General features: G+C 36.1%; 1 protein-coding gene across 1 annotated transcript; it reads left to right on the top strand.

The window, feature by feature from the left end:
* Nucleotides 1-12,384: 12,384 nt before the first annotated feature.
* On the top strand, nt 12,385-20,814 carry LOC123709990 (E3 ubiquitin-protein ligase RNF25). Its single transcript, XM_045661641.1, has 7 exons — nt 12,385-12,570; nt 12,641-12,947; nt 13,699-13,917; nt 14,551-14,667; nt 15,418-15,534; nt 16,909-17,033; nt 17,369-20,814. Exons 1-7 carry the CDS (start codon nt 12,545-12,547, stop codon nt 17,421-17,423), a joined length of 966 nt encoding a protein of 321 aa, XP_045517597.1. The 5' UTR covers nt 12,385-12,544; the 3' UTR covers nt 17,424-20,814.
* Nucleotides 20,815-22,375: the final 1,561 nt, after the last annotated feature.

Raw genomic sequence — 22,375 nt, 5'->3', positions numbered from 1 at the left:
AGTACATCTATGGGAGCTGGTTGATAAAACATGGGGTCAGCCAACTGAATATTTTCTGGTAATTTAATTGACTTGATGTCAACCGGCGTCTTTGGTAAACGACCGGTGAGCTCATTTAACACAAAACACGATAACATTGCACTGAAATCACTATTTGTTGCTTTCAATTGAATAGCACAACTTTCAATTACATTTATTGAAGAAGTGTTGCCTATACCAATGACCTTTAGTGTGTCAATGTGGCGAGACTTTAATAACAGTCTGGTCTTTAGGGACTCAGATATAAATGAAGCTTGGCTACCGCAATCTAAGAGAGCACGAACTTTGACCCTTTGATGATCAACTGGATTCGATGATAGCAGTAGATAATAATACCTGATTTGTATTGTGATTAGAATAGTTAACGATAATTTAATTTTCATCTTGTTCATCACTGAGGGCGAGGTGGCTTGAGGAGGATGATGGGCGTTGGAGCAGACTATTGTGACGCTCGCTTTCGGGGTGACCTTGTCTCAAACAATTAACACACAATTTATACTTCGTCACATCCATCATTCGCTTGTCAACCCCCTTCGCTTTAAACGTTGGACAATCATATATCCTATGACGCTCATTGCAAATAATACCCATAAATGTAGTATTTGGTGTCTTGCTATAATTATTGCTGGTGCTCGCAAACGATTTTACGTTGTTTTTTTGACCTTGCCTTTGAATATAATATTATTAGCTATAGAACGCACAGGGGCACTGGTCACCTTTGACACGCTAGTAAAGTTAGACCGATTATTACGATTCAATGACTCGAGCACATCAGCACGGTCTATCATAAATTTATAAAATTGTTCGAGGGTAGGTACGTCGCCTTCAAAATTGTTGCGCTATTCCTCCCATTTTAACAACGTATTAATATCTAACTTAGATGATAACATAAATATTATTAGCACATCCCATTTGTCAGTGGGTTGTCCTAGGCTTATTAAGGCGCGCAAATTTTTGGTCACGTGGTCTACCAAAAATCGTAGAGGTCGCTCTGATTCCCGTGGAAACTGTTTAATATTAAATAATGATGTTAAAGGATCATTAAACAATATTCTTTTGTTGTCGTATCTATTGCAAATCATCTTCCACACTTCAGCATAATTGTTGGTTGACAGTTCCAAATTTGAAAGAATCCTGGCCGCGTCGCCTTGCAAATAAGACACGAGGAAATGGAATTTCACTCTGCAAATCATCAATCTTCATAGACAAAGCTTCAAATTTAGTGAGTTTTAAAACTAACTCCGTTAATTGAACGTTGTTTAGATCCATTAAACAGGCTATTTAAATAATTTTAAATTTTGTAATTTGTCCCTTGGCGGACGTTCTTCTAGTGATTAAATGACGTAAACTTTGTTTATTCATTTCTTCTGTCATTAAATATAACACTTACGAACAAACAACAACAAAACAATATAATTTAAACTTTGCTTTTTTGGTAGTCAGTTAACTAAATATTGATTCTCTTTATTTAAATAGCAATGCAATTCCTGCGTAATTCAATTGAAATGGCTCACGTTCCTCGTTCTAGTGGCACTTCCCGCTCAGGGAACCCGGCTGCACTCAACAGTTCGCAACCGGCTGGTGCAGGAGCCGAGGCCGGCCAATGTAATCCAACGGGAAAAGTATGTACTTGCAATCGGCGCACGGCGATTATAAATATTAGCCTGGAATGTTCGGCACATACGCTAAATATTGTATGTATAAACAATACGAAACGAGAAAACGTAAAATACGAAACCAACGTTACTTCGTAAAATAATTCAACTTTATATCAATTGAGTGACCTTTAATGTACTTCCATTGACCTATTTTACGGAATAGTGAACATACAATTGAATGATTTATGTATTAATTTAGATAATATTGAGATAAATAGCTAAAAGTTAATTCCTTTGTTCACTTTTTTATACATACGGGTAGGTAAAAAAAGATGATGCAATTTTGCACTAAATTTATGTGCATAAAACGCTGTAAAACTTGTCTAAAAACACTTAATTGGCACAAATGACAAACTATTTTGAATATTATTTTGTTAGTTATTAGGTTTTTAGGAATTAGTTAAGGAAGGACACTTATCTTAGCGGACGAACTCGTAACTGCTCGATGTGAACGTTTAGCTGATTCACTGCTCGAATCTTCTTTGTTTTTCTGCTTTCCAATACAGCCCGTAATTTTAGAAATATCCACTGCAAGGCTCCATGCACAGGAATGATTTGATGTGATGTTGAAGATCGTTAGGTCGCCGCGCTAACCGGTGTCTCGTCGTATTTGCGTATTGTTATTATTTCGCGGATTCTTCTTTGTTCCCCTTTTAGGGTAGTTTTACTTTAGGTTGTTTTGGTGCTTATTTGGTTAAAATAAAACTTCCTAATAATTCGTTGAGAAGAGGTGAAGATGGAATGTGGAATGTGTTTAATTTTTAAAAACTGTAGATTTATATACAAAAATTATCCTACCTGGCCACTAGTGGTAACATGTGGTACCAAGATGCGAAGGGTGCGTAGACAATAAAATCGAGGCGCGGCAAAAAGTTGTCCTAACGGTAACGCAATTAACTGTTCTTTTCGGAACAAATTATTGTTTCATGACGACACGTACTAATCACCTACAGGATTCCCCCTCTAGCGAAGCGTACCGGCAGGCGTATAACGCGGCCTCGGCGAGTTGTTCTTGTAGGTATTGAGGTGTTCCCAGTGTCTTGTTGTTTCAGATTGTTGTCATTTTGATGTTTCAGGCTATTTGATGGTTCATGTAGTTCGCTCGCACTTGATGTGTTTTGCTTGTTGCAGGTACTCGTTGTTGTATCAGTAGGCACATCTTGCTCGGTGATAGTGTAGGCAGGTTTGAGTCTGTCGATAGAGATATTCATTTCACGGTTAGGTAACTGCAGCGTGAATATCTTGCTGTCTCGTTTCAGCACGCGATAGGGTCCGTCGTAAGGTGCTTGTAATGGCTTCTTTACGGCGTCTATGCGTACAAATACGTATTCACATGATTGCAGGTCGCGGTGAACGAATATGGGTTTTGTGTTGCTGTGTGGTTGACTCGGCATTGGTTGTAGGTTACGTATTGCGTCGCGCAGCTGATCGATGTAGCCAGAGTCCATGATCACGTCATTGCGGGTCGTTGATAAGAAATCACCGGGTAAGCGTATGTTGCATCCGTAGGTAAGCTGAGCGGCGCTTACGCCGGTGTCACTTCGCATAGCGGCGCGTAATCCGAGTAGGACGGTTGGTAGCTCGTTGATCCAGCTTCTTGCGGTCTGTAGTCTTGCTTTTAATGCGGCTTTAAGGACACGGTGCCATCGTTCGATGATACCGTTACACTGTGCGTGGTATGAAGTTGTACGCGTTTTTTCGATTCCTAGTAAGCGAGAAAGAGATGCAAATACTCTGCTTTCAAATTGGCGTCCTTGGTCCGTTGTTATTGTTACAGGACAACCGAAACGGGAAATCCAACCTTCGTATACCGCTTTGGCGACGTCTTCAGCTGATATTTCGCATAATGGGTATGCTTCGGGCCATCTTGTTGCTCTGTCGATCATTGTCACGAGGTATCGATGACCGCTGGCCGCGGTAGGTAGCGGACCAACGATATCGATGTGAACGTGTTCGAATCGTTCGGTTGGTGAAAAAATTGCTAATTGACTTGATGTGTGGCGTTGTAATTTGGCGCGCTGACACTGTAGGCGGCATACTTTTGCCCACTTGCCGACGTCTGCGTTCATTGAGGGCCAAAAGTAACGTTGCGTAATTAATTTTCTCGTAGTCTTGATTCCAGGGTGGCTAACGTTATGTACTGCGTTGAATGCGGTACGTCGGTATTCTTCTGGTAGGTACGGACGTAACTGTGAGGTTGAAGTTTCGCAGTGTAATTTGATATTTGAGACGGGCAGGTTGACTTTCTTGAAACATAAGTTGCTCTGTAGACTGAGTGCTTTAATGGTATCGCTATCGCGCTCTTGAGCTTCTGCAAGTAGATTGTAGTCAATCGGCGATGGACAGGTGATTGCTTCGACACGTGATAATGCATCTGCGGCTGCATTTTGAGATCCACTGACGTGTCGTATATCAGTGGTAAATTCGCTGATATAAAGTAGCTGTCGGGTGCGTCTCGGTGATTCGCTGTTTGTATTTGTTTTTGTGTAAGCGAAAGTTAGCGGCTTGTGGTCGGTGAATATTATTATTTCTCGTCCCTCGAACATTTTGCGGAAATGTTTGACAGCCATGTAGATGGCGAGTAGCTCTCGATCGTAGGTACTGTAGCGAGTCTGTGCGTCGGTGAATTTCTTCGAGAAATAGCCAAGTGGTTGCCATGAGTTTTTGACAAATTGGTTGAGTGCGGCACCAGCTGTTTTTTCGCTAGCGTAGCTGAATATAGCAAGTGTCGCCTGGTGAGACGGATGAGCAAGTAAAGCGGCGTTTTTTATGCTCTCTTTACATGCTTCATAAGCTTGTGTTGATTCAGTGGTCCAATCGATCTTAGTTTTGTCACGCTTCTTGACGTTGTGCAGGTAGGTATTTAAAGGCGCTTGTATGGTGGCGGCATCTTTGATATTTTCACGGTAAAAGTTTATCATACCGAGAAAACGTCGTAGTTCTTCTACGGTTTGTGGTTTTGGAAAATCTGTAATAGCTTGTACCTTCTCTTGGGGTGGCTGTATTCCTTCCGCTGTGACTTGGTGACCGAGAAATTTCACAGTTGGCTGGCCGAAAACACATTTTGATGGGTTGATGGTGATGCCGTATTCTTCTAGTCGCTGTAATACGATGCGTAGATGTTTTCGGTGCTCTTCCTCGTCGATTGATGCTATGAGTAGATCATCAACGAAAGGGAATACGAAGTCGAGTTCGCGCAGTACTTCGTGAATAAAGCGTTGGAAAGTCTGTCCGGCGTTCTTTAAACCAGGACACATGCGCGGAAACTCGAAAAGACCAAAAGGTGTGATGATGGCGGTTTTCTCCACATCTTGCTCGCTGACTGGCAGTTGTTGGTACGCGCGATTGAGGTCGAGTGTGGAGAAAATTTTCTTCCCTGCGAGTTGGTATGTGAAGTCACGTATGCGTGGTATGGGATACCGATCGGGCTTGGTTATGGCGTTGAGTCTTCGGTAATCGCCACACACGCGTAGGTCTCCATTCTTCTTTGGCACGACGTCCAAGGGCCCCAAGGGCGCCCAAGGGCTTTTGCTTGGTCTGCATAACCCTTGATCGATCATGTTTTGGAATTCCTTCCTGACCATTTCGAAACGATGCGGTGCAATGGGGCGTGGCTTGCAGTGAAGGGGCGGTCCATTTGTTTCAATGAAGTGTTCAACGGAATGTTTGGGACTAAGCTTCATTGAAGTGATTCTGGTTGTGCCTGGGAAATCTGCTAGTATGCTGTGGTAATTTTGCTCAATGTCTATACTACGAACTGTAGGTATGTCTGCAGTACTGAGTTGAGCGTTTGTTACCAGTTTTGTTTTCCCGTCGATCAGTCTTCTGTTTTTTACGTCGACAATGAGGTGGTGGTACTGCAAGAAATCTGCTCCCAGGATTGCCTTAGACACATCTGCTACGACGAATTTCCATGTGTATGGTCTTCGGAGGTTAAGATCGAGTTGGAGTGACTTCTCTCCGTATGTTGGAATGACCGTGTTGTTGGCGGCGTAGAGTTGAAACGGCAGTGGTTTTTCGCGTGAGCCTTTTGCCTTTGGTAGCACGGAGATATTGGCTCCTGTGTCGACCAAAAAGGTAAGATTCGTTACCCTGTCGGTAACGAAAAGGCGGTGTGATGATTCGGTAACGCCGGTTCCCGCCGCGGCCAGCGTTACTTTTAGTTTTCCGACTGGTTTATGGGCTTGAAACTGCATGGTGGTGTGCATTTCTTCGCGTCCATACCGTAGCGATGATGGTAATAGCAGTACGGCATTGGGGATTTTTTCCGGCTTCGATCTTCCATCTGCGACTCTCGTCGGTTGGTTGCGATTTGTTGATGTGTTCCGCGAGCGTGATTGTGAATGTGAATGGTGGCGAGAACGACTGTTGCGGTAGTTGTCGCGAGGTTGTGCTCGTAGCTCGGCAACTTCCAAAGACAACCTTCTTATTTCACCGATGAGGGTGTCGATGGTTGGTTGTTGTTCTGGAGGTGGCACACGGAGTGACAGTGAGATACCGGAGACTTCTTGGCTCGACGGTTGTGATGAAACTTGACGCTCTGCACCGGAATTTTCTGTGTTCGTCATCTTCAATTTTCTTGGTGTTCTTCTCGGGGTCACCACTTTAGGGTAGTTTTACTTTAGGTTGTTTTGGTGCTTATTTGGTTAAAATAAAACTTCCTAATAATTCGTTGAGAAGAGGTGAAGATGGAATGTGGAATGTGTTTAATTTTTAAAAACTGTAGATTTATATACAAAAATTATCCTACCTGGCCACTAGTGGTAACATGTGGTACCAAGATGCGAAGGGTGCGTAGACAATAAAATCAAGGCGCGGCAAAAAGTTGTCCTAACGGTAACGCAATTAACTGTTCTTTTCAGAACAAGTTATTGTTTCATGACGACACGTACTAATCACCTACACCCTCATGGGTCACCATGTTCTATCTTTAGCAGATAGATGGTGTAAATTAAATGCCCAGATAATTAATAAATTAATATAATTCAAAAAAGGATGTTAATCGTACAATGATCGTAGGTCAAGTGACATGAGTAGACAGATTAGTATGAAGAATCTTCAAGCGCCTGATGTCGCTGACGGCAATGTTTCCGCGATGGTGTTTTGGCGTAATATTTGCACAGGCGTTAAGTCTGAACAATCTTTTTTTTCCTTGACTTCTTCCTTTCCTTACCTTAATTGGCCGCTGAGCTGATTGTCTTTTGGTTTCGGGTTAGTAGCAATATATTCAGCTTTCATCACCTGTGACGATAACAAATACAGCATTTGAGTCACCGCCGTTGAATTTATCTAACATTTGGCGACACCAGTCCATGCGACACCTTCGCCTTTCTGGTCGTCGGTTAAAGTATGGGAAATCCATCTGGTACAAAGCTTCCTGACGCCTAAATGTTCGTGTAATATTTTTTTGAACTTGACTCATAACAATGCCTAGGCTTGCCCGTATCTGCCGATAGGTCACTCTCTTATCTTCCTCTATCATGCGCCGCACAGCACTGATGTTATCTTCAGTAGTCGCTGTTAAAGGACGTCCCTCAAGAGGATCGTCATTGAGATTGCTACGTCCACGCTTGAACTCGTTAAACCAATTGTAACGAGATGGGGCTTCATTGAGAAATACTAATTGCAGCCTATCATAGCTTTGTTGTTGAGTTAGCCCACAACAAAAGTCATAATAAATCATTGACCGAAAATTTTCTCGCGTAAGGTTAATTTTCACGTGTAACAAGAGTTTTAGATTTGCCGCCCATTCAGAAAAACAAATGACAAATGAATGCAATATACTACATTAGGTTACCAAAAAGTTCTAAAATCGAAATCCAAAAAAAGTTTTCATTAGCAATATTTCTAACTGGCCAGTTCTAAACATTTTAATGTGTTACCCACGTATAATGTAATAAGTCCCCTTATTTTATACAATACGAGACAAACTTAACTATTTCAAATTCCTCGGTCTAATACAAACTATTTTCGTAACTCAGTCATGTGTCGTATACCTTCCGATTATAACACAAATTACCAGTAAATAGATATATTTAATAAAACTGAAAAATGCTTAAACTCTGGTATCCTTTATTAGACATAATGGCTTTGTTACTTATATTTTATATTAATAGTTGTTAACTATATTTTATGTTTATGTTTGAATGTGTATTCCGATTTTGGCTTTTCTGTATAATGTAATTGTTAAATGTATAATAAGTAGCTGTAGGAATGTTAGCAAATAAATAAATTTGTCAACAGTAAAGTTGTTAATTTTTGTTTTAGTTACTGAATTATTGACATCTTGTGTGTTTCTCACATTGACGATTCTGGTATATGTTCTTCTACCAAATTCAAGAAATATGAAGGGCAAAATTCTTTTATCTTGTGTTATCAGTCTTCTTGGTGCATTTCTAGCATTGGCCACCATGCACATAGTGGAATTAAGTAGTGCTACAATACCACCGAGCTATTGCTACAATTTTAGTAAGTAGTTATTATATGTATCTATGTTATGTATGCATGAAACTTTATGCTCAGCAAGGCGAGACGGTACTTCACTGCGGGCGACCACTTGCAACTCTATAAAGTATACATCGAGGACAGTTACGTTCTAAGTAGCTTGATAGTCGCGTAGAGATGCGGGGTCTCTCTGCAATGTAAAAGGCGGGGTTCACTTGCGAGCCTTCTGATAATGTCAGTGTCCATGGGAGGCGGTATCACATGGGGAGCTTCCTATCCGTATGTCTCCTGATCTATAGTAAAAAATATTTTTTGTTAATAGCTGGCAATACAGTTCTTAGTCGTTAGCTAAGGTCCACTTTCAGTCTTGTCAGGTTTTGATTTTGTGTCATGAGTTCATATGTTCACTTACATACTTACATTATTCCTTCCGAAATTAGTATTTTTATCCAGCAAAGAAATGCCTGCGTTAAAGGTACCACAGGGTTGGTCCCTGTTTTAATTTGTTTTAATTTTCTTTTTATTAATTATTTTTTATTATTATAAGTTAAAGAAAATTGTAAATAATGTATATTATATGATTGTTATGTTTAGGTTTTAATAAACGATTAAACTATTTCTTTTTATCGGCTTTTTCACACAAAACGAAGTTATGACAGGTCACGGCTCACCGGTTTAATCCTGTGATTATTAAGTTGACTTTCTTTTAAGTGGTACATTGTATATCGACAGAACTACCTTTATTTATTTACCCACGCTAAAACGTGAGACACGCAATCCATTTATAAACAAATAACTTTTATATTATACATATTAAAATATTTTTTTTACAGCTTCCCTCTTTTATTTTTTTATCCTGTCGAGTTTCTGTTGGATGAATGCATTGTCTTTCATGATGTGGCGAGATTATCGGTGAGATATTAGATGAAATGTGTTATTTTTTGTATTGTAATGTGTTAGAACATAATTAGTTTAATATTAATTTTGTACCAATTGTTGCTTCTGGGCATTTTTTGTTTTGCTTCCGTGAATATAAAAAACTGAATTTGATTATAATTTTAAACACGATGAATGTATCTCGGCCGGATCTGAAACTATTACAATTAAAACAGTGCATGTTTCATTTGTGAACCGCTTAGAAAGCTATTTCATGCTTAAAATATTACTCAGAAAAAACTTTTATTTTGATAGTACTTTAACGAGATATAATACGTGTCAACTATTGTTTTTAAAACCGAACGATGAGTTTCTGAATTAGAAGCGTAACATTTTTAGCAAGTAGAACCAGCATTGCATGCCTTCTAAACTGAAAAACTATTGCTTCTCCGAGAATTTTCATTAACCACTACGCCCCAAAACGGTACTTTGATGTTTTTATAGGTATCCTTTTCCAGACGCATGTTCGAGCGAACGACAAGAGCTAACAATCGAGAGATTGAAAATAGACGCTATAAGAAATATCTTGTCTATGCTTGGGAAGTGCCTATGATTTTAACGATTCTATTAAATGTGTTAGATCACACTGGCCTGGAGCATTTTTCGTGGTTCATGATACCGAATATTATACTAAATGGATGCTTTTTAAGAGGTAAGGCCAACGTACAATTGCATACGATACATTTTCTACAACAGATTTTAGTTTACAATTCTATTTATTTTTTATTTATACTCTACATTTTTTTTACGATATATATAGACAGTCATGTTTATGTATATACTATATATTTTTACAATTTAACGTACGAATACCGTAAGTTCAAGAATAATTACGATTTCAGCGATTTTTGAACTACGTAATTCTATCTTTGAAAATAACAAACGTTTCAATATTTTACAGAACACAGACAAGAGACAGCTTTTAGCTTTGTCCTCTAGAGCTTAAAGATTAAGCATCAAGAACCTAAAATATGAACATAAAAGAACATTCATTACACTAAAACGAAAACTATATAATATGCAGTGCTTGACACGCTACGAAACGTTGATTTAGGGAAACTTTTAATGATAGATTAAGAATAAATATTATATGATAATAATCATTGATATTTTTACAGGATATGAAAGGCTACTTTACCTCGATGTACCTATGATGTTATTGTTAATAGGAAATTCGTATTTCTTTATAATAACGGCATATAATATATGGAAAACCTTCAACGTAACTAAATTTCTAAACGAGTCTGCGTTGTCTTTTAAAAAACTGTAAGTACCACCACGCCATGTTAATAAGTATTATTTTAACTTATTTTGTTCCATTCTTATGTGCCCCTTTCCTCGTGTGTTACATATCACAAGGAACATGAGCATTCCTAGCAAGCATGCTAAATTCAGTTTGTTTATTCAGAAACCTTTTTAACCCCTTAGAGTGTATTCGGTAAAATATTATTATTATTTTACAGGCTATTAGTGTACATAAAACTATCTGTTCTGATGGGAATTTCGTGGGTTCTAGAAATAGTTGCGCACGTCTTGCCGCCGTCACATAGTCATCCATTTTGGCTCATGGTTGATTTATATAACGGGTTCATTGGCGTCGCCTTCTTTATCGTGCTCGTATGCAATAAAAAAATAAGGAATTCACTCAAGCAGCTAATATGAAGATCGGAAGGAATATCGTCTTCATGTAATTTAACTATATAATATATAATAATATATTTTTCTAAAATAACTAAGAAGCTGTCATAATCAATCAATAAGGAGTGCTTCACCAAATTAAAGTAGGCACCTACTAATTTGTAAAGATTATATTTGTAATCTTTTTATAATACGGAGTGAAATTTTTATGATACACTTTGTTACGGGCAACACAAAGGCGCTAATAATACTAGCTATCACTCGACTAGACCTAAATCTTCAAGATTACAATTTTTTACTCCATAAAAATTACGGAAGATCTAGATAAATATATATTTTTTTAATTATAAACTATAGGAGTTCAACAGATGGTCAATGTGTTAAAGGTACCGTGCTTGCCCGCTCCTAAAGCTATCGACTATTTTTCAAATGGATGAAAAAAATTAATTTCGATTTACTTCAATGTTTTCCTCTTTAATGAGAATCTAAACATAAAAATTACACCCAAACGTAGAAAACGATACAGCTTGTGTCCAAATATGGCGCGGGACATATACGTGTCTCCGTATTTTGTTTATCGTTTTTGCCTTTGATAGTGATAGTGTCTCTTTAGTAAACTGTGTGTGGCCTAGTAATAACTTCGATTGTTTTTTTTCTAAATCTCGGAATTAAATATAGCCTATATGATTCACAATCAACGAAGTAGTTTCACCTATTTCATTATTTTCAGAAATAACGTGCATTTGAAATTGAAATTACCTATCTTTCGATATCAAATGTGTTTTGAGTTTGACTTTAAATGTGTATTCCGTTTTATGTCGTGTCGTTTAAATATTTCTGAATTAAATGCCATGTGCGTAAAGCAACGCAAATTAGTCGTGAATCGTTTAAATAATGTTGCAGCTTTTCAACTATTGATAGGTAATTAAGTAATAATAATTACATATAATTTAATTAAAATAACGAAATATTGTTTCAATAAAATCTAAATTATATATTCTTTTTTTTTTGCTGTGCGACACCCTTATATTTGATAAAAAGGCAGCAGTGTTAGATAACAACCATCACTGCTTTGATGATCTCGTAGGCTACCTTATCCTAGGAAAAAAGTGTGGGGACAACTGTCGACGTGTGAAAATTACGAGTCGCGAGTCAGTTGTCTCCGGGCCCCGTTGCACTTAGACGAGTGTTAAGCAATAAATATCAGTCATGTAATTACTCGTTTAATTTAATCCTGGCCCATAAGGAGATGACCCAACAAAAGTATGATTATAGGGTCTTCATAACAAAAAATAAATCATTACAACCTTTTTAGGTCTGGGCCTCAGATTTCTGTATCTGTTTCTTGATATTTTGTCAATCTAATAGACATGTAGGTCATCAGCCATCTGTGCCTGACACACGCCGTCAACTTTAGGGATGAGAGTCGTACGCTGAAGCCACCAGACCAACACTGCTCAGAACAAAAAATAATCATAATAATTTTACATATTTATTGGAAATATACTTGCAATTTTAAATCACAGATACGTGGATTTAGCAAACTGTAAAAATTTAGTGAAGAGTAGTATCTATTTCTGCACCTACTATATTAATTTACTTTTTGGTCTGTTGTCTGTAGAGTCTGTGGTAAACTGTCAGTTGTCAATCATGTCATCTGAGCGTGATGTATAGCAAGATTGATTTTTGTTGCGATTCCTAAAACCAGCTGTTCGCTGCAACGATCAAAGACTGCATTGCGCCTGCCTGAACTTAATGCACTAGGAAAGCTACCTATCTTCCACCGAGCCCCGGATAAAATTTAGGCCAGTTTGCGTTGTGCTATCATCATGTCGGTCGCCGATGTTGATGAAAGGTTTGTTCTTTGCTTATAATATTTTTTTTAATAAAAACTGACGTTTTAACTTATAATAATTGTATTTCAGAGTTTTTGAAGAGTTACAGGCACTTGAGGCAATATTTTCTCCAGATATTATAATCAAATGGGAGGATGGTGTTCCAAAGGGTATAGAAATGAATGTACTGCCTTCGACATGTGATAAAAGTGATGAGCAGTATGTCCGTTTGACTTTAGAGATTTATCTATCTCCTGACTATCCTGAGAGTAGCCCCAAGGTCATCATGAGAAATCCTAGAGGCCTGGATGATAGGATCCTTTCATGCATTCAAACTGATATAGAAGACAAGTTAATTGACAATATAGGACATCTTATTGTATATGAATTGATAGAGGTAAGTTATAATTACTAACATTTTTTTCTTCTCTCTCAACTTCTCAGTTTCATGCTACAAATGTTGAGGATCAAAACTTATTTTGTTTTGGTTTTACTTAACTCCTTAAAATTAAAAAAAAACATAGTTGTAAAATTCTACTAATTTTATAAATTAATTTTAACAGGATTTATTCATTGTTACTGTATTTTGGTTGTGAATGAACAAACTTGCCTATATAAATTAGTACTACTGGATGAATGGACTCAAAGAGGGGTCCTTAACTTTTACTATACAGTATATATGTATGTCATTTTTTTAAAAATATAAGTTTCAGTGCAATACTTAAAGCTTGGTAATTAAGTAATAGAATACTGGTCTAGTCACTAACAATATGGGGCCCAGACCTTACAAGTTTGTAGTGCCACTGTTTTGTTTTTAATCAATAACAAGCTTTGATATAATATTACCAAAGGAAAATGCTTTATTATGTATATGTATACTTAAATGTAACTCTACCCAACCTTTAGTGTAATCTTCTATTGCAACAGGTTCTGTGACCCAGATATATGACAAAGAAAACTGTTCCCTTAACCTAGCTATGCTCATTGTCAAATGAACTAGAAGTTGTATTCAAGACTTGAGCAATTAGTGCTGTTTTGTGTTTAAAAATTCTTTTGAATCTCAAGTTTATTAACACTTTGCTTATATATATTTGAATTTTTTTATTTGTCTTCCTTGGCTTTACTTTGACTTTGAAATCAAATTTTAGATGGTACGGGAATGCCTAACTCAATGCAATCTACCACGAGGTCAATGTGCAATTTGTCTGCATGGATTTGTCAAAGGAGATATATTTATAAAGACTCCTTGTTTCCACTATTTTCATAGTCAATGTTTGTCTAAGCATTGTATTGCTGGCAAGAAGTACTATGATGAGGAGTTTGAGAAATTACCAATGTGGCAACGGATGGAAGCAAAGCCTCATCAGGTTAGATGGTCCATACATTTAATGTGCATTGTTTTTAATAGCACAACATTTAAATACCTTATAATTCAATTAAATAAATACAAAACATTACTCGTGTTGAAGTTTAACAAAAATTTTGCCTTGGGCAATTGGTTCACAAATAATAGTAATAGCTAATGTGTGATAAACAAATTTATCTGGTCTTACAAAGAAAAAAAGAAACAAAGTACACATGTCAGAAGTGAAATTTCTTTGTAAATTAATTATTACTAAGGTAAAAGGCCCAATTGAAGATCATGGACCATCTATATTCAAACTCTTCTCACTCTCTCAGTTGCTCTCTTCCTGTTCTTCGATAAAAACGCCGCACATCTTCGTGACGTTTCATCTGTAAAAAAATTACCCTCATGCGCCTTAAGAAGTTTAACTTCAAAAAACAAATACAATCTGTGTGTGTTTGATGTTTTATTATCTTAAAGAGACTTAAGGCTTTTAATGAAACTATCTTTAAGTATCTATCCATTTCAAAAGAAAACTAATGTAAACAAATATTTCAAATTCGTGTTTATTGTATACGAGAGGTATTATTATTTTATAGGTACTGTAGCATTTCACTCATTGCTTTTAACAATAACTAAGTAACATTAATTCCAGCAAACTTGTCCAGTATGTCGGTCCACTCTCCAATTCAATGTGGATGATCTGAAGAAAGCTCCACCGCCGGTTGAATCCATTGATGCTCAGCCTTTCCATCTTACTGATGAAATTAAGGTTCAATTCTAATACTGATTGATTTTTATTGATGAAATGAGAATCCTAATTTTAATTATTTCAAAGTTGTAAGGGTTGTATAATCTTGTCATTTTGTATTATACTCATTGTAGCAAGACAACTTTAAAGCCAAGGCAAAGTTTAACTTACTGATACTATACAACTCTCATCCCTGAGGTCGTAATTTCGATCCCCTGCTGTGTATCAATGTACTTTCTTTCTATGTGCTCATTTAACACTAACAATTTAACTCAAATGGCAAAGGAAAACTTTGTGAGGAAACCAGCTTGCCTTAGACCAAAAAAATCAGGCGTGTGTCAGGCACCGGAGGCTGATCATGACACAGATACAGAAATATGAAGACCTAAAAAGGTTGTGGCGCCATTGATTTATTTATTTTTAATACTATGAAATGAGTCTTACCTTCGAAAATTATTATTATATTAATATGTACATTGGACTTATCATACATTAAGAGAAACACTGTATATAAGTCAAGTCTATTGCCATAAAAAAAAACACTAAATAAAGTTTTAAAGGCGTTTCTTTTAATTTTATGACAAAAAGAATTCTAATAACTGCAGTTTTTCAATTAATCAATATGATCATGATTATTGATATTAATGTATATGTACACGTTATTTAACATTTTTTACATAAATGATATTACATAACAATTCTCTTCTAGTTAACCAGAACCTTTATATAATTTCTGGTAAAAACATTTTTTAAGTATTATATTTATATCAGGCAATGCAAGAACGTATGGCGGCGCTTATGGCTCACCAGATAGCTCGTGGGGGAGTCATTGGCGTAGGCGATTCCGAACCACCACCGCTCATCATCACTGATCCCGCTGACCAGGAGGTATGAAGTTTTTTTTATGTATTTTCATATTAAATGCAAAATGACAAGAATGAAAATAATTTTGTAAAAAAAATGTATAGTTGAATTGACTTCTTTCAATTCAAATATATCATCACAGTCCGGTCAAAATAGACATTTGAAATAACAAAAATTCTCGGAAAGCTGAATTTGGAAATTTTCCCGGAAGCTGGTGGAGAGCTGGGGTTTACCATAACAAATAAAGTTTTAAATCTAAATTTTTATGTCTAAAGTGACCGGACTTATTTACTGGATTAGAATTTTAAGTAAATTGACTATAGAAGAAAGAACAGAAAATCAATATAAAAGACTTTGAGAATCAAAATTACAAGTTAGAAATATTTAAAAAAATGCTAGTTGCCCATACCAAAAGGTAGTGTCATATGGAACCATAGTCTTTTAAAATAGTTTTTACAATATTTTGTATACATTGATTTGATAATTACAATTCCATGTAACTCCATAAAGTGTCGAAAACAATTGGCTTTGGTTGGTTTAGGGAGCGTTCAAGTATTACGTAATGAATTGGGGGGAGGGGGGGTACCCTCTTTTAAAACGTTATGATGCGGGGATTAAATTACGCGTTATTTGTAATATTATTTTCGACTTTCCAGTACTTTACACCACATAATGGTAAGTTTCAGGTCAGAGTAAAGTAAAGAGTCACTGGGTCACGAAACGTTTTACTATTGGGGGGTCAAGAATCTCCAAAAAATTGCGCGACGTAATACTTGACCGCAATGACACACTACATAGCATTACACCCACTATCAATACCGACAACAATGGAATAATAAAGTACTTTTTAAGTTGCTAAAATGAGTAAAAACTGTTTCTTTTTTGTCCGTACCCGCAATAAACTCGACTGTCGGCATCATGCATACGTACTTTATAAGAAATGCGGTCTTTTGTTTACAAATTGATTGACCACGTGTAATAAATAGGAGTAATGGATTATCTATACGTTTATCATCTCTCCATTTAACGGCAAGTCTTTGTAACGCCATAGAACGCACAGACACTTCAGTGTCGTTACAGAGTTTACATTGTATATGTGAAGACCTTGTAACTAGAATTAAAAAACTATTATTCTAAAATAATACAAATGGTGTGAGAAAAAACGATGCAGCAAATAACTAAATTATTATGTATATACCTGGTGCTCATATATTTACATAATTTTCCATGTATAAGTGAATTAGTTAGAAGTATACAAGGTACAAAATGAAATCATTATCTATTTCTCCATATAAAAATTTAGTTTACAAAATAATAATAATATGACACAAATATAGTAAAACAAAATTTTTTGTCTATCATAATTATATATTATATAATTTTTTTCTTTATCTTCAGGAGCCAAAATCATCGACTAGTGGTACCCAAAACCCGAGACCTGAAACATCAAGCAGTGTCCGTGGTAATTCCGCTTCCGGTGCACCTGCTTCGCCCACACGCCCACCCTATCGCGGACCTTACAGGTAAGTCATAGTCTATATTTGTCTGACAAAAAGTCTTGTTTAATATCAAAAAAATTGGAATAAAAATATATTTCAACAAAAAAAAGTAGAAATGAAAATACATTATTTTATAATTACCATAAACACTCGTGACATAGTACTTTACATATTTTCGTTATGATAACTAGACCATTGACAAACTCTATGGTAGTGTAGTCTATAATCACAAACAACTGCAGAAAAATTAGGTCTGTGCCATAAATTTCTGTATCTGTTTCGTAATCATTTTTTATCTAATAACCAAGCAGGTGATCGATTTTTGTCTTTCCTCTACGAGTAATATTCGTAAATTTCAGGGGTTTTAATCGTCGCGGTAAGCCAGGTAGGCGTGGTCGCGGCGGTTCGCGGTGACCCGCATCGCCAACAGAACAGCCAGCTATACCCTAGCGACCTCTCCCTCACATGCGCTCCATCCCACTCGCACACCCACATCTACCCTCAATATTAAATTGCAACTACTCTCCGTTACGTAACGTTTTAAACATTCTGCATCAATTCAAACTAATCTTACAGGTTGTCGAGGTTAAATGCAGCTTTAAAGGTGTTTTAAGGAAATTAATGCTCAATTCGATGACTTTTGAAGTCGAGTCGAAAATCGATTATAATGTGCTAATAATAAGTTCCTATACAGGGTCCCTTATGTTAACCGACTCGGTCGGGTTATACAGACTGACGATTTACCTTATATAACGTTTTCTACATAATATACATGCATGAGCTTTTGTGCGAACTAAGCTTTATGTTGTTTGCTGTTTTAGGTCCGTATTCTAGAACGTTAATCAAACATGAGGAGAATTAAGACGAGATTGTGATGATATTCGAATTAGAATGTGGGCCTTAGAATTATTAGTTTATCCTTGCTCTCGACAATATTGCCTTTCTTCTTTCGACTTGTTTAAAAAACTTAATTGTTTTTTGTTATTTTAATAAATATTGATATAAATTTTTGTTTTGGTAACATCGGTCCTTAGAACTTATCCCATCTGAAATTAAATGAAACAGTATACTGTCTTGTAATTTTATTATGTTCTGTAATTTTGTTGGAGAGCAATCTTTATATTTATAAATTATATTTCACTAAAGGTACTTTCCACCCAATCCCAAAGCGCAAAATGTGTCGGTTAATCTGATAAATCGACAATTACAAATATAATCGGTTTTTGATTCTACGCAGAATGTTTGAATCGTCAAAATCATTTCAGATTTGATCAAATTTTTAAGGGCAGATGTGGTTCTACCCTCAATACTAATGTAGAAAGACCCGCAGTATAAAAATGTATTTAAAAAAAATCAGTGAAAAAACTGCGTGGTCTGACATTTAAAGATGACTCTAAAATAGATTCCAACAGCTAAAATTATATAATTGAGAAATGTGTTTAAAAAATCTATACCTGTCTCTTTCATTTAACATATGTAAAAGCGAGACAACAATACTTTTCTCGTCAATTTTGGAACTATTTAAAAGTCATCTCCGAGCTTATGTCACGATGGGGCGGCACAAATAATATATGTACTCGTAGTGTAAGGTACATTTCTGTGACGAATCCTAGTCAAATAGATTACAATATAATGTAATGTAAGATTTTTTAAGAGGCGGATGCATAACTATTGGAAAACTAGTTATCAAGAGTTTTCTTACATGTAGCAAGATTTACATGTAAAAGGTGAAAATGACTTAATAATATTAGAAGTCATAGTAGAGTTACAATAAAGGCAGGTTTTTACTGGTTCCCGTGTCGGAATATAAAGTGCATATAAGGAAGCGTCACCACCGTGGGTCGTTTCAAGTTATACATATTCTGAAGCGTTGCAATTCTCTGGTCACACAACATGTTCTATGTAAGTATGAAAAAGCATCTGTGAGTCTATAGAACTGTTTACGTGGCTGTCAATTTGACGCAATTGGTAAACTGTCAAAATCCTGCAAATCGTGACATGTCATTTCAAATGCTACACAAAGTAAGAACGAAATGCGTCCGTCCTTCATTTGTGGATACCTGATCGAATGATATAGATGGGGTTTTGATTGATTTAAAATGTTGCCTGTCATATTTTCAACTGAAATATATTTCTTAACCTTGTTTGAATATAGTTCGCTCGCTTAGTAAATTAATAACTGCGTAATTTATTGAATTTGTATATTGTAACACGCAATGTTTCTTTGGAAAAATACTTTATATATATATGGTCTATGGACTTAGTTTACATTGAATAAACCTAACAATTGTTATAAGTGTGTGTACAATATTTTTTTTATATTTATTACTTATGATTTTAATTATATTTGTGATGTACTAAAACTTTTATCCATAACAAACATAAACCAATATTTGAGATAGCATTTCGTGTTTATGTAAATATAGATTTTTAAATTTGTACTTATTTAAATGTAGAATAAGGCAAAATGATTTTGCTAGTTTGAACCACAGACAAAAATCCTGCCGATTAGATTACTAATGTCACGGATCAGGATAATGAGAACATTTTCGTTGTATCTTAATATTTTATTTATATCTAGTTTCTGACATTCCGTTTGAATATAGTGTCTAGTTAAAAATAGTAATATTTTAAACTAATATTTTGTTGATGATGCACAAAACGCTTTTGTTGACATTATTTTTATTATATTTCATGCTGGAAATAATTTGGCTTCTTTATTTTGGAATAATACGCGGGAAACTGAAGTATTTGGGAAGGAAAGGTACTTAGGTGTTATATTTATTATAATTATTGTCTATGCTATAGCTAAAAGATGGACCATTTGATTGCTGTACATCTGATGTTGAAAAAAAATAGAATAAAATTTCAGTCACACAGCTTTTGACTTTGACAGGAGAACGAGGTCTGTCGTTTAATAAGATGGCGTCCGCGGGTTTTTAAAAACGTCAGGTTGACAGCGGTCACAATGGCTCTCTATTTATTAGTATAATCGAAATGATCTAACTCGTTGAACATGTGACTTTTAGGATTATTTTTATTGACACTGATATTTTTTTAAAGTGGCGGTAAAAATACAAATTAGAATATAAAACAATCATAATTTAATCTCTTGATTTTCTCAAATTTCGGATTCAAGTTTCTTTGACATAGTTTCTTGCCAAGCAGTCTTGATAGATCCATACTATTTTCGCTCTTTTATAATTATAGCCTGAAATCGTTATTTCGTAAATTTAAAACCTGTTTCATGTTAATTCCTGAAAAATGTCGTTACTATCAGCTGCATATGTTTTTATGTCACTTGACTTAACTAAATGAATACTAGTATATTTTGGGCAGTGCTGGCCTAGTGGTTTCAGCAAGCGACTCTCACTACGAGGTCGTAGGTATGATCCCCGGCTATGCATTTTCTTTCTAGGTGCGCATTTAACGCTCGCTCGAACGGTGAAAGGAAACATCGTGAAATCGGCTTGCCTTAGACCCTAAAAGTCCCAAGCTCTGAAGGCTGATCACCTACTCGCCTATTAAATTGACAAACGATCTTGAAACAGAAATCTATTGCCCTGTAAGAGGTTATAGCGCCACTAGATTTTTAATACTAGTACATATTTATTTTGATATTGTTATATTTGTAAATTAACTATTTAAATTCTTTCTAACCTATAATTTTCACATGTTCACGATTCTAGTTATAGTTAAAATGTATTTCAATGTTATTGCGTATTAAGTACGCTCAACGTGTATTCGGTAATTGTCAGTTCGTAATTTTACCTCTATGTGTAATGAATATACGTAATAAATTAAACCAAAGATAATTGTGTTTTATTGGAAGTCATTTTAAGAACAAGCAACGGTGACTAATCTAAGAGTTTTTGATTCAATAAAGTTTATAATCGCAAAAAAATGATAGGGACAATTACGGGCCACTTTCTTCTTAAAAAGTATTTAATATTAAATGCATAGTATACACGATATCCCTATTGTGAAATCTGCGAACTTTATAAGTCGATAGTCGATAGTTTTGTAGGAGACAGCATTCAGTAGGTGCAACGCCTTTGTTAACGGGGATCTGTGCAACATACTGGTTCTGGTCCTTGGTATTGCAAACAACCTTGGCCTTCGCCGTCGCCCATATCTTCCAAAAGTACATAGAAACCGTGTTCTTGTCGAACACTTGGGTTGTTCACCACCCCCCGCAAGACTTTCAGTATTAACAGAGAAAATAAGTTGACAGCACACTTGTTTTTATTGACTGCGTCTTCCAAAAAAAGTAAATTAAATTATGGCTGACTTGGCTTAAATAGACTTCCTTCCAATTGGCTGGCATTTACGGCTGGTTGGAGAGGTGGTCAACATGGTAGCTTGGCTTGGCAGGATGTGACTGGCGACGTCACTTCCGTTACAATGTGCTGCAAAGTGTAAACCACAGTTTGCGGCACACTGGTCTGAACTTATCTAATTCTGTGGATCCACTTGCATACCTGGCTATGTTTGCTCACTTAAATGAGCTCGAGGGAACGCCACAGGACAATCGACAATGAGATGAGAGCAGCGATGTCAATAATTACAGACAATCTCAATGCTCAATTATAAATATAACAAAACAGGCTCATGTTTTGCATTGATTACCCTTTCTGCCATATATAGTTGAGATTTGTTGAATAATCATTGGTTTTTATTGCTTAAAACAGATTTTAAACTTGTGGTGTACCCAAACTAAACTACTAACTAAAACTAAAAATTAAAGTAGTTTTCCTAGATGTACCTTGAATAGTAAAACCATTAAAGGATAGTAGGGATAGATGTGATTCAGTCTATAATAAAGGAATCATGTTAATTTATTCTGTATGCACTCCAACATAAGGCAGAGGCGCAGGCCCTTGTGTAGAGGAGCAGAGGCATCAGGCAGCCACCATGTATGGCCCTGTGTGGCTGTGGCTTCCCAACGATCAGAAATCCTCGGAGGATTAGATCGCTCCGTGAAGCCTGCGAAGTGCCCAGAAAACTTCTGAGCTTCTTTACGTAGCTAAGCTGGCTTAATTAGCCAGGATTTTATGTAGAACGAACCCATTGGGCGTTTAGGTGCGGAAAATGAGTCCATACATACATATATTGATTCAATAAAAAATGGTAATAATAACTACTTCTACACGTACTATTTTAAGTCAGTCGAGTCTAGGAGAAGGACGTGTTTACTTAAACGTATGCTAATTTTAAATTTATGTATGTACTTAGTTTGGCCATACATACTGTTACAATTGAAAAGTAACAAAATATTACATTTGAATTTAGAAGTCATTTTTATATCATTGTTCATTGGGTTTTCTCATTTTGGCGCCAATACATTGTACAATATTTTGCTATAT

This window comes from Pieris brassicae, chromosome 5, assembly GCF_905147105.1.
Source record: "Pieris brassicae chromosome 5, ilPieBrab1.1, whole genome shotgun sequence".
Lineage (NCBI taxonomy): Eukaryota > Metazoa > Arthropoda > Insecta > Lepidoptera > Pieridae > Pieris > Pieris brassicae.
The sequence above is the reverse complement of the archived record's forward strand: the minus strand, read 5'-3'. Positions and strand labels throughout refer to the sequence as shown.

Coding starts and splice junctions, on each gene's coding strand:
- LOC123709990 (XM_045661641.1), top strand. CDS start 12,545: ATGTCGGTCGCCGATGTTGATGAAAG. Junction 14,668..15,417: donor ATCTTACTGATGAAATTAAG/GTTCAATTCTAA, acceptor TATTTATATCAG/GCAATGCAAGAACGTATGGC. Junction 17,034..17,368: donor CCCTATCGCGGACCTTACAG/GTAAGTCATAGT, acceptor CGTAAATTTCAG/GGGTTTTAATCGTCGCGGTA.